The following is a 12,081-nucleotide window of genomic DNA, read 5'->3' as shown; positions in this document are numbered from 1 at the left end:
GACTGTCCTCCTTTCCCCGCGACTGTCCTCCCTGCCCCCTACTGTGCTCCTTGACCCCTACTGTCCTCTCTGACCCCAACTGAGCTCCCTGCCCCCCAACTGTCCTCTCTGCCCTCAACTGTCCTCTCTGCCCCCGATTGTGCTCCCTTCTCCCTGACTATGCTCCCTGTCCCCTGACTGTCTCCCTGCCCTCTGTCTCCCTGCCTCCCGACTGTCTGCCTGACCCCTGACTGTGCTCCCTGCCTCCTGACTGTCCTCTCTGCCCCCAACTGTCCTCTCTGCCCCAATTGTGCTCCCTATCCCCCAAATGTGCTCTCTGCCCCCAACTGTGCTCTCTGCCCCTGACTGTGCTCCCTGCCTCCCGACTGTCCTCCTTTTCCCCGACTGTGCTCCCTGCCCCTGACTGTGCCCCGACAAACCTGACCGTGGCTCTCATTTCCAGAAACTGCTTCCGATAGTTTTGGTTGAAAAACATCCAGTATGACAAATGGTCGTAGTGTGTTCTTTAAAACACTGAAAACATGGATGATGAGTTCCTTCCTGTATGGTGCCGTCCATAGTGGTTTCTGGGTATTTCCAGACTAGCTAATTTTACTGCTGGTGAAAGAGTTTGATTTCAGGAAGTATTTCTGAAACATTAACATTTTGGTTAACCAAGCATGCTGTCAGAAAGGAGAATCTTAATTCCATTTCATCAATATGCATTTATTAGCAATTCCCGGGAGCTGCTAAGGCACAAGGCAGGAGGACATTTGGTTTTGTCTTTTAGGCCGGATGACCGAAGCTAAATGTGGGACCAGACTTGCTTCAGTAAACATGTGGGGTCCTTTAAGGAGGAGGGTGCCCAAGTGTCCCAGAAAGGCAGTGTGGAGAGCACTCTGCCCGGTGGGCATTTGAAATTGGCTCTAAAAGCTACGTGGGAAAGAACCATGATTCATCTTGTTCGGTGCGACCAGAGCGTCATGGACAGGTCTTTAGAAAGACTTCTCATCTGTCAGCAATGCACACTGATGTGTGGTGGATAAAAATGATGCTTGAGATTTCCTTTAAAACATTGTCCTAGAAATCCGAGGGGGGAAGGGCGCCTGGGTGGCTCATGGTTGAGCCCGTGACTCTTGGATTCGGCTCAAGTCATGATCTCAGGGTTGTGAGATCCAGCCCTGCGTTGGGCTCTGTGTTCAGCAAGGAGTCTGCCGAAGGTTTTCCCTCTCCCTCTGCCCCTCCTCCACCTCTCTCTCATATAAATGGATAAATCATTTAAAAAAAAAAAAAAAGAAATCCAAGGAGGGATAGAAAATCTGTTGCCAATGAGTAAGGGCCACAGCTGGGAGGGGGGCGTGTTGGAACACTGTATTATTCTCTCTACTTTCACACGTGTTCAAAAATGGTCCCTCTTGTATTATGCTGAGTGAAGTAAGTCGGTCGGAGAAGGACAAACATTATATGTTCTCATTCATTTGGGGAATATAAATAATAGCGAAAGGGAATATAAGGGAAGGGAGAAGAAATGTGTGGGAAATATCAGAAAGGGAGACAGAACGTAAAGACTGCTAACTCTGGGAAACGAACTAGGGGTGGTGGAAGGGGAGGAGGGCGGGGGGTGGGAGTGAATGGGTGACGGGCACTGGGGGTTATTCTGTATGTTAGTAAATTGAACACCAATAAAAAAAAAAAGAAAAGAAAAGAAAAGAAAATGGTCCCTCTTAAGTGCTTGGGAAGGACAGGAGTAGGATTTTGCCGGCAGACACAGGGCAAGGGCGTTGCAGGAAGAGGCCTCGGTCCTTTGGGAGCCCTAAGAGTTCCGTGGGCTCGAGATGCCTGCAGCAGGTGGTGGGGGCCATTTCAGAAGGGTTTGTAAAGCAGCTGTTGGGTTCAAACCAAGTAGTGTCTTAGCATAAACGGCCATGGGACCTTTATTTTCTGTGGTTGTTTCATGGGTCAGGAGACTGAAGATGAGAGAGGACGTTGGCGCCAATGAAGTTGGCCAATAATGCGCTGGGCACCAAACCCAGGCTCAATCCCCAGTTCCTGGAGCCCTGGAGTGGCTTTATTTCCCATAGTGATGGAAGAAGCGGGGATGGGGAGATGGGGAGACCTCCCTTTACACCTTCTCTTTTCCCGCAGCTGAGCTTCAGGAGCGCGGCTCTCATCCTGAAGTCTGCCCGGGCACCCCTCGCTCAGAGCCCGCTGTCGGGGAGGCTGGCGGTGGACAAGGGGCTGATGCTTGAGCTCATCCTACTCATATCCGAAGTCTTGGAGGCCTCGGACTGGGAGAAACCCAGGAATTCGGGCTTCCTGCAAGAAGAGGGGACCAAGATCATCTCGGATCTCTTGTTGGTACATCAGACTTTTCTCTCCACGGGTAACAGCCATCCCCTCGTGTAGCTGCTTCTAGAAACCAAGAAGTAGAATTGGCTCTTCAAGTACTGTGTTGATTGTTCTGGGTGGTCGTGGGGCCCTTGGAAATTTTTGGTTTGAATTCCAAGTGCTGGGACGCCTGGGGGGCTCAGAGGTTGAGCGTCTGCCTTCGGCCCAGGGAGTGACCCCGGGGTCCCAAGATCGAGTCCCGCGTCGGGCTCCCTGCATGGAGCCTGCTTCTCCCTGTGCCTGTGTCTCTGCCTCTCTCTGTGTGTCTCTCATGAATAAATAAATAAATAAAATCTTTTAAAAAATCAGTATTTCATGGGAATATTGTAATATTCCCATGAAAAGCTGCTTCTGCTCCATCCGTCCACGTTTTGGTAGCTTTCCTTCTGGGATGTCTGCGGTGCTACCAGCCTCAGAGACAGCATTTCTGAGCACACGTTCTTCTCGAGGAGCAAACTGAAGTAATGCAAAGGATTCCTAATGTGCATTCATGCAAAAAGCATGTTATTCTGTTATTCAACTACAAAAAATCCACTGACGTTTGTTTCTGCTGTAGTAACTGCAGGGTTGACCAGATTTTTCCCCCGTAGGAAATGGCCCCAGGTTGTAAGGAGTTCATAGACAGGCTTCTTTTTCTCCTCTCCTACCCATTTATCCTCTTTCCTGCCCAGACTTACTGGTTTAGCTTACATTTGGGAAATCCGAAAAAAAACACGCTCCCGCTTGAATCTCGTAAGAGGAACCGCGATTAGCGGTCACGCATTTGTGCGCTGTACACCTAACTCTCCCCTCGCTGAGCCCTGTGGCACCGTGCTGAGGTCAACTGCCAGGTCCACGCAATGTTCAGGCTGCTTCTGGGTGAGCTACAAAACCCCCAGAGGAATAATGAAAGTATAACACTTGTTGCAAAATGCATAAAATCACGGGAGGACGCGTCAGAAGCAAAGAAAACAGTTTGCGTGTTAGTATTGTCCTTCGGTGCTTAGGTCTTCATGTCACAGCGCTTGCTTTGGCCACCGAATCTCAAGCACCCTGAGATGGGCCACCTTTCCCCTTGTTCGCCGCCCCTCACCTGCTTCTGGCCCGCGATACCTGACCCACAGGCACGGCAGGCGCTGACCCTGGGCTTTGTTTCAGGACGGCCTCTCTGCAAGCACGGAGCACCAGCTCCACGTCAGCGCTGGGCAGATGGAGTTCCGCACGCGTCTTCACCACGACCTGCAGAGCTCCGTGCAGAGCCTGGGCTCTGTCCAGGTGCACCTGCCTGCAGACCTGGCCGCGCAGAGTCCTGTGGGGGCCGTGCAGGGCCCGTGCTACATTAGCCAGCTCATGCTCTTCAAGAAGAACCTGTATCCGTGGGGACGAGGTCCTGGGCAGGTACGAAATGGCAGGTGACCGGTCCCTTCCCACGACCACCTCCAACCCGCGGTAAGGAAGCTTTGGTGACGAGGAGAGGGTGCAGGTGGCATGTGTTGCTCAGGGCCAAGAGAGGGCCCACGTGGAATGTGCCCTTGGCTCTATTTTTTTTGGAAGAAACTTTTAGCAGAACTAGGTCTCCCAGGATCCAGATGTCTGGGTCCCCTCAGTAGTGCCCGTGAGGCCATTTTAACCTGGTTTACTCGTTTCTGTGACCAAATAAAGACTTTAGCCCCGTGAAACTTAAGAAGGGGCTACCTCGGACCGCCCAGAGCGTACCTCTCTTCTTCCATGCTCACTCACGAGCACGCCCGGGCTGGACCAGCGAGGGTGGCCGCTGGGTCCCCAGGAGGCTGTCAGAGGAGGGCAGCAGGATCAGAGCGGGTGTCAGACCGGGGACGTTGGGGACGTGGTGCCTCCACACCCAGGACCCACGTGAAGGACCCCAGCCTGGCTCAAGTGCCCGATAATGCCTGATGAATGAATCCACCACTTACTGGCGGATTCCTTCTTTGGGTGAAAAACGCTCGTCTTACAAAACATTGACGTTTTATTATTGCTTTAGGGAAATAGAAATGCTTAATCAGCATATGAAAGCCATTCACATTAACAAGCAGTAAGGAAATAGAAATTAAAATGATTTTTTATTTATTTATTCATGAGAGACACAGAGAGAGGCAGAGACCCAGGCAGAAAGAGAAGCAGGCTCCACGCAGGGAGCCCGACGCGGGACTCGATCCCAGGACCCCGGGGTCACGCCCTAGGCCCAAGGCGGCGCTAAACCCCCGAGCCTCCCCAGGGATCCCAAAATAATTTTTTTTAAGGTGCAGCAGTGTAACGCTCCAAAGGGACTCCGTGGTGCGTGGTCCCCGAGCAGAGCTCACGCGGAGCTTCAGATGCCGGACCTGCTGCTGTGCTTGCAGGAATCCAGAGGAAGCGAGGGAAGAGTCATTCAAAGCACGATTTTTTTTTTTTATTCAAAACATTATTAGTGATAACCCCGGTAGAGTCGTTCCTAAACGTTCAACGGGGAGCTACAGCTCACTGACGATTTAAGTGAATTCCGATGATCCCTGTGTAGCCAAATAAAGTGACGTCAGCTGGGGAACTTTGGCGATTTTGGAAGATGTTGCACAAGACCCCAGGAGCCTGGGTGTACATGGCTGGCGCACGGACACGGCCTCCGACGTGGCTCCCCCGGTGGGGCCGGCGGGGCCTCCGAGCGCCGCCGTTCCGGGCCAGCCGCTCCACTCCGTCTGTGCATCCTTCTGTACCTTCCTGGCCGCCCGCAATCTGCCTTCCTGCTGCTCCTCAGGGAAGGAGCAGAAGCGCCGCGGTGCGTGGGTGGCTCAGCTCGGGAAGCGTCCGACCCTTGATTTTGGCTCAAGTCCTGATTTCGGGATCGTGGGACTGAGCTTCGCAGGGCGCTCCGCACGCGGCGGGGAGTCCGCCTGGGAGTCTCTCCCCCTCTGCCTCTCTCTCCTGTCGGGGCAAAAAACTGCTTTAAGGGCTTTGGAAATGATCAGTGTCGTGAGGGTCCTCGCCCGAGCGAAGCAGCGGCGCCGCAGCCCTGCCGTCTTGGCCGGTTCCCGGCGGGTGCACAGCGCGACCCCGGACGTCGGGGCTCTTGTCTCCGCAGATTGGCCAGGTGGTCTCCGCATCCCTGTTCGGCTGCTCCAGCAGGAGGCCCGTCGGCAGCTGGCGGCTGAGGGCGCCCGTGGCCGTGGAGTTTGGGGAGGAAGGCGGCCTGGTGAGGGCCCTGCAAGCCCCCGGGGTCGCGCCGGCTGCGCTGACCCGCTTCCCCTGCCTCTGCTTTTGCAGAGGCCGATTTTGCTGACCGAGCTTTCCATTTGGTGACAGGACAACGGAAGAACCAGGACGGCGTTTGTGCTGCTTCGGGACAGAGTGAACGTTCATGAGTTCACGGGCGCTGCGACCCCCCGGGAGTCCCTGCACATAAGGATTGAGTTTTTTAGGCCCCCGTCAGGAGCTTTCCCGGTCATGGTGCTGGTGAGGTGTGTTGCCTGGGCCGGGGTGGGGGGACCCCGCCACCCCGGAGCCAGGCCGCAGCAAGAGCGTCTCCGAGAGCAGGGAGGGAAACCCACTCTGCACGCAGTCAAGACGCTGTCGTCCAATGGCCCTACGTGACGTGGTCACTGGCTCACGGAAGGAGCCGCACGCTGTCTCCTCTGAGATGTGGCTCCTGCCCGCTAAGCTTAGAAGAAGAAATACCTGAGCGTCTGTTACCGCACAGGCGGCCCCATGAGGAATCCGGTTCTCTCTCCAGTGTAGACCTGGGTCAGAATTCTACTTTTTATTTATTTTTTTTAATGGAAAAAAAATGTGTTCAAACCGATGTATCTGAGAAGGAGGTTTGCTAATGAATCCCCTTCCCCACGATACTGAGCTTGCGAGGCTCAGGTAGGCCCAGTTCGTGAGTGGATCGAGAGGGGATGCTGAGCAGCTGGCCAGTGGGGAGGGTGTCCTGGGATCCCGCAGTCACAGGGCCGGGTCCCCGGGCCTCCGACAAAGCTTCCCTCCAGCGCCCCCCTGCCCGAGCGGGGCCCCTCCGCCAGCTGCGCCTCCCACGGGGCGCCGTCCACACCGCCTGCCGCCGGGGCTCGGTGTGTGTTGTGGCTCCGCCCTCATCCTGCCACGTGAGCGGGGCCGCTACCTGGGGCAGGCCGCTTCTCTCCGTTTGCATTTTCACTTAATTCTTTAAGTCACACAGACACAGGTAGACGGACTGCAGCCAGGTTCCCAGCGGCCCTGTGGGGCTCGCCGTCCGCCGTCTGCCGTCTGCCGTCTGCCGTCCCAGAGGCCGCGGCCACTGTCCCCAGCAGGGGAGGCTGCCTGGCCGCCACCTTCCTGAGCCCGCGGAGCTACCGTGTTCCTCCCAAGTCTGTGTTTCATTCAGAGGTTTTTATTCTGCGGCGCCACGAGGGGTGGTGCCCAGTGGTGCTGTGAAGTGAGCGCAGCTGCGTCCCCAACTGTGTCCTTGTCGTCAAAGGGATCTTTGCACAAAAGCGTCTGGTGGAGGTCTTTGAGGGGAGAAAGCAAAACACGACTGGACACTGGGGCTTTGTCTTCCCTTCCAGGTTCTCCGAGAAACCCACTCCTTCTGCTTTTCTTGTGAAAAAGGTCTACGTCTGGGATGAGCAGCCCGTGCACCTGCATATACCTGCTGGGCCTCTGAGAGGTCAGTGGGCGAGGTCTCCTCGTTTTAATTTTAATTTTTACTTTAAAAATCTTTAAAGAGATTTTTTTTATTTATTCGAGAGAGAGTGAGCATGCGCATGAGCTAGGAGGGAAGGGGGTGGAGAGAGTCTAAGCAGACTGCCTGCTGAGCACAGAGCCCGACAAGGGGCTCGATCCCATGACCGGGGGATCAGGACCTGAGCTGCAACCAGGAGCTGGGCGCCCAGCACACTGAGCCGTCCAGGGACCCCGTCCTGTCAGTCTGAGTTGCTCTCGTGGTGACAAGGGCTGTTCTAAGGTTCGTGTGGATGGCAGCGCCTTGCTTCAGTCATGGCGGAGGCATCGAGCGGCAGGTGCACACCTGGGTGTGGCCCGAGCCCATTCACCTCCTCCCCCCCCCCCCCGCCCCGCCGCCACCTTCCAGGTGCTGCTGCTGCCTCTCCTGTGGGGCCTCCCTGCCTCACCCTCCCCCATCAGGGTGGGGAGGGATCTGGGTGCACCCGGAAGAGAGGCACACGGATCCGACACCCTGCTGGCCGTGGGAGGGCAGGCGGGGGAGCTTGTCTGCACCGGTTTGCTGCACAGTTTAAATAATCTGGGAGAGGAAGTGGCCACATGACTCTTACCCCGCCCCGCTGCCCCCACCCCCAGCACCCCCATGCCCTGCTCCCTGCCCCACGGCCCCTCTGCCCCTGCCCCCTGCCTCCCATGCCCTGCCCCACTGCCTCCGCGGCGCTGGCCACTCCTCCAGTGGCTTTTGGAACACATTACACCTTGAACCTTCAGGTTGTATTTATTTCATTTTATTTTCTCCTTTTAGACCTCAGCTTGGGCTATTTATCCTTATTGGATGCTGACTATGACAGAAACCCTCGGAACAGATACTCGGCCAAGGCCGTGAACTACACTGTGCGCTTCCACTGGCTGCAGTGCGTCGTCTGGGAAGCCGGAGAGTGGAGGCCAGCGAGCTCCTCCCCACAGCCAGGAGTGTCTCCAGGAAAAGTGAACTGCAGGTACAGACGTGCTGCTGCGGACAAACCCGAGGTTTTTAGATGCCGACCGCGTTTTCCTCGGCATGGGGCCGGGTCCCTGGAGCCTCCCTGGCCGTGGGTTCCTGGGAACCTGGTTCGTGCGCCCCTGCCCGTCCGCAAGCCTAGTGCCCTCGGTACAGGAGCCTCCAGGAGAGCCAGGTCTGGCTGTCCAGTGCTCTTGGGTGCCCCCTGCAAGGGGACGGCTGCGGCCCGCGTCCCCGAGTCTGTCGAAGCGCGCTGCTGGGTGGACGGTGGCGCCCGCCGTGGCTGCCCTCCAGCCATGCGGCCTCTGCCATCTCCACCGCTTGTCTGCGGAGAGCCCAGCTCACGTGTGATTGCCGGGGCAAACTCCATGTGGGCACGGTCCCCGTGGACCATGTCAGCCTCCAGCGAGTTGGGTGCATGGGTCGCACGGCTGGAGCAGACGCTGTTCATCATCCAGCGGCCGAGCTGACCGTTCCGTCAGGGGTGCTGCCGTGACCCCTCCCCCAGATGCGGGTACAGTGACCGGGCACGTTTAGGAATGGAAATAGTCACTTCCTTCTTACGAAGAATCGGGGGCTGCAGCACCCGATAGGTCCAGGTCCTACCCCACATCGGCACGTCTCGCTGCTGCTCTTCTGTTGTGTTTTTTAATTTATCCGGTGTCCTGGCTAGTGACACATCGACCCTATTGGTCATGGCTCAGAAGTTCAGTTTGATATCAAAGTAATCATGAGTGCGCTGACATATTTATTCCCTATTATGTCTTGCCGTCCGCGGGCACCGGTCTGTGGGCCGGAGGCCCAGGAGTGACCAGCGCATGGGCCCTGCTCCCAGGATAATGAGAGACAAGTAGGTTTTACTAAAACCTTAAGAATCAGCCTCCCAGCAGTTGTCACGGAAGGAGTGGCGGGACGGGGGCCTGTAGCCCGGGACTGGCGCTCGGGTTCTGGTGGGAGTCTGGTTGGTGGCCATGCGTCTGCCCCCAGTGGGGCCGGGCTGGAGCCTGCGGGGTGTGGAGACTGAGGCATCTGCATGAAGTCGCGATTACCAGCCCCGGGCACCCCTTCTGGCCCTCCTTCCACCCACGTACATGATGCTGTAGACGCCACTCTCGACCCGTGCTTGGTGCCCCAGCCCACGTCTCCCTCCTAGCCATGACCGCCTGGCGCCCGTGTCCATCTCGAGAAGAAGCCCGAATGCCACTTTCTCAGCGAGTGACATTTCCGAGCTGCAGAGGTGAGCTCCGTTTTCTGGAGAACAGTAAGTTTTACTTGCGCCGCTGCCCCCGCGGGAGCCCACGTGTCCTCCTGAGATGCCCGAAGCCCACGTCGCTGTCGCTGGTTTGCATCCTGGCCGGCCCACATGAGTAGATAATCTTCCATGAATATCATATGGCGTCTGTCCTTCCATCCACGGGCAGGAGACGCAGAAACGTGAGAATGTCCGCATCCTTTTTAGCCTGTGGGTCCACACTGACAGGGCTGTTCTTGTCGCCGGGGACACGGTGGTGCGCCCAGCCTGGTTTACGCATGTCCGTAGCTCCCTCTTTCTCTTCCAAACAGAAGGGAGCTGTCTTTATTATTTTTAAAGTTTATTTATTTTTAAAAATTTTTAAAAGACTTTATTTATTTGAGAGAGAGAGCGAGTGAGCACGAGCTGAGCGGGGAGCCCGACATGGGGCTTGGTCCCAGGACCCTGGGATTGTGACCTGAGCTGACGGCAGATGCTTCACCAACTGAGCCCCCCAGGCGCCTGTTTATTTACTGGAGTAATCGCTACACCCCATGCAGGACTCGAACTCACAACCCCAAGATCAGCAGACACACGCTCTTCCAACTTAGGAGCTGGGTGCCCCAAATGTGTCCCGTTTTAGATAATAGATTGCAACTCAAGCTCATTTCTTGGGCTATGGTTTTATACAGAACAAGCATATTTGGATTCTGAAGCATGAGTAAGTAGAGGGTGAGCTTGTGGGGGCAGGAGCCCTTGCTCGCCCCCCACATGGACCACGGATGGGCTTGGCTCAGGGCAGCACTGAGCGCTGTTTGCTGAGTGAATACAGATGGCAGAGGCTGCGTTTCCTGATGAGCGTTGGGTCAGGCTCCTCCCCCTTATGCTGACGTAATGGGGATCCCGCTGGACCATATTATTTAACCAGTCACCAAAGAGTAGATAACTCTGTAGACCAGTGAGTGGATCCCTGATACCACAGGTGTGGGGGCTGCGAGGTCACCAGGCATCCGGTGATGGGACTCGGGACAGCTGTTCAACGGTGTTTTGGGATATGACGTGGGGGGGGGGGGCAAGGAGAGGGGCAGCCCCGGGGACCCCCACGTAAAGGGCAACATCCCAAGTCAGGCAGGGGCAGCACAGCATCGGCCCAGCACCAGCCCTCTCCCGCCCTGCGAAGCCCAGTCAGAGGCCCGTGAGACTCCAGGTTAGGGTCCTGCACCAGGGACGTGAAGCGGACCCCGCTCCGTGGGTCTGGAGGGGTCGGTGACCCCCTGGCCAGCTGTGGCCCTGGGAGCAGGAGGCGAGGGCCTGTGTGTGGGGGGCAATCAGCCCGACCATGGAAGGTGGGAGGGACGGGGCGGGTGGGCAGGGTCTGGCGGGAGGGAGGGGGTGTTCATCACACCCGATGTCCAAGCGCTTTATGGACGTCATACCCCTGAGTCTTCGTGTGGCCAGGGGGACCCATGCTCTGACTGTGTGTCATCAAGAAAGCGCCCAAGCACACAGGGATGCAGAGGCCACACCATGCCCTGCGCCCTCCCCTTCTTGGCCTCCTCCCCAGGCCAGAATCCACTGTCTTCTCTGGTTACAAAACGGACAACAATCTACAAACACTTTGGTGAAGACTCAGGGCCTCTCAGCACGTGTGTGTGGGTGTGCGAGTGCGAGCCGGTGTAGGGGGAGTTGCTTAGTCTTTGCCTGAATGTTTATTTTCATGATTCACTACTTATTCCTCTCCTTTCGTTCACAGACACCCGGAGAACCTGCTCCCCGGTGTTTTGATCGTAGTTTTTACAATTCTTTATGCGCTTCTGGTTACTAAAAGCAGACGGGTAGATTGTCATGAGAGAAAGAAAGCCGGTTACATTTTTCTGCAAGAAGATGCTTCACCCGGCCACCAGCTGTACGCGGTTGTCGTGGACACAGGCTTCCGCTCTCCCACCCGCTGTAGTGCCAAGGTGAGCCGGTCGCCCCGGGAGCCGCACGGTACGGGGTACAAGGCTGCGGATGGCGCGAGGGATGGCCCCAGACGTGCCCAGCGTGGACTGGCCCGACCGGCTGCTCCATTGTCCCCCTCCTCTCCCACTGTCCCACTCTCCCTCGCTCATGCCTGTGTGAGCCCTCTGCACCCGCGGGGCCACCCCAAACACCTGTCCCTCTCCATCTTCTCCGTGGAGAACAGCCCGGACATCCAGCCCGCACGCCCTGCCCCATGTGAGGCAGGTGGACGGTGCACGGGGCGCATCCCGAGCTGAGCATGACGGGGGAGGTCCCATGGGAGCGGCAGGGACCATTTGCAAAAAGCCCTATTAAACCTCCACCTCACGTGCCCCAAAGCAGCTCCACGAGACTAGAGACTGTTGATTGAAACAAGATCTAGAAACTTCTCAAGGGAAGCTGTACTTTGCGATGGGGGAGGATTTTAAAAACTGGAAATAAGTAAGCAGCTTTCCTGGAGACAAGATTAATGAGCTGCAGGCCTCAGAATCGTGTCTCTGGGCCACAGAAGCTGCCCCGGTGTGCAATGGGCAGCCCCGGGGCTGGGATGCGAGGCTGCAGGGCCCGCGGCCACCCTGGTCTCAGCCACGGCCCCCGTGAGCCCGGGAGGGTGATGCACCTGCACCCGCCCTTTCCCTCTGAGACCTGCACGTGCCCCCGTGAACCTGAGCGGCCGTCTCTGGCTTTTCTAGATCAAACATGTTGGAATCCGGCTGATGCGGGCAGGCGCTGCTTCCGGGGTCTGTCCCGGGAGAGTGCAGGGCAGTGGCCAGGGGCAGGGCTGTGCTGTGGTCCTCGGCCTTCCAGGAAGGTTCCGGAACAGCGTAGTGTGGGGTGTCCAGGACCTCAAAGT

The 12,081-nt window shown here is 56.9% G+C and overlaps 1 protein-coding gene across 1 annotated transcript in view; it reads left to right on the top strand.

The window, feature by feature from the left end:
• The window catches only part of PKD1L1 (polycystin 1 like 1, transient receptor potential channel interacting), a 79,952-nt gene that overhangs the window by 38,619 nt on the left and 29,252 nt on the right, over positions 1 to 12,081 (top strand). The window contains exons 27-34 of the mRNA XM_077848511.1: positions 2,125 to 2,337; positions 3,505 to 3,744; positions 5,423 to 5,533; positions 5,644 to 5,798; positions 6,882 to 6,982; positions 7,802 to 7,994; positions 9,150 to 9,233; positions 10,981 to 11,188. Coding sequence (XP_077704637.1) covers positions 2,125 to 2,337; positions 3,505 to 3,744; positions 5,423 to 5,533; positions 5,644 to 5,798; positions 6,882 to 6,982; positions 7,802 to 7,994; positions 9,150 to 9,233; positions 10,981 to 11,188 — 1,305 coding nt within the window. The remainder of the gene's footprint in view (positions 1 to 2,124; positions 2,338 to 3,504; positions 3,745 to 5,422; positions 5,534 to 5,643; positions 5,799 to 6,881; positions 6,983 to 7,801; positions 7,995 to 9,149; positions 9,234 to 10,980; positions 11,189 to 12,081) is intronic.

This window comes from Canis aureus, chromosome 15, assembly GCF_053574225.1.
Source record: "Canis aureus isolate CA01 chromosome 15, VMU_Caureus_v.1.0, whole genome shotgun sequence".
In the NCBI taxonomy this organism is placed as follows: Eukaryota; Metazoa; Chordata; class Mammalia; order Carnivora; family Canidae; genus Canis; species Canis aureus.
The sequence above is the reverse complement of the archived record's forward strand: the minus strand, read 5'-3'. Positions and strand labels throughout refer to the sequence as shown.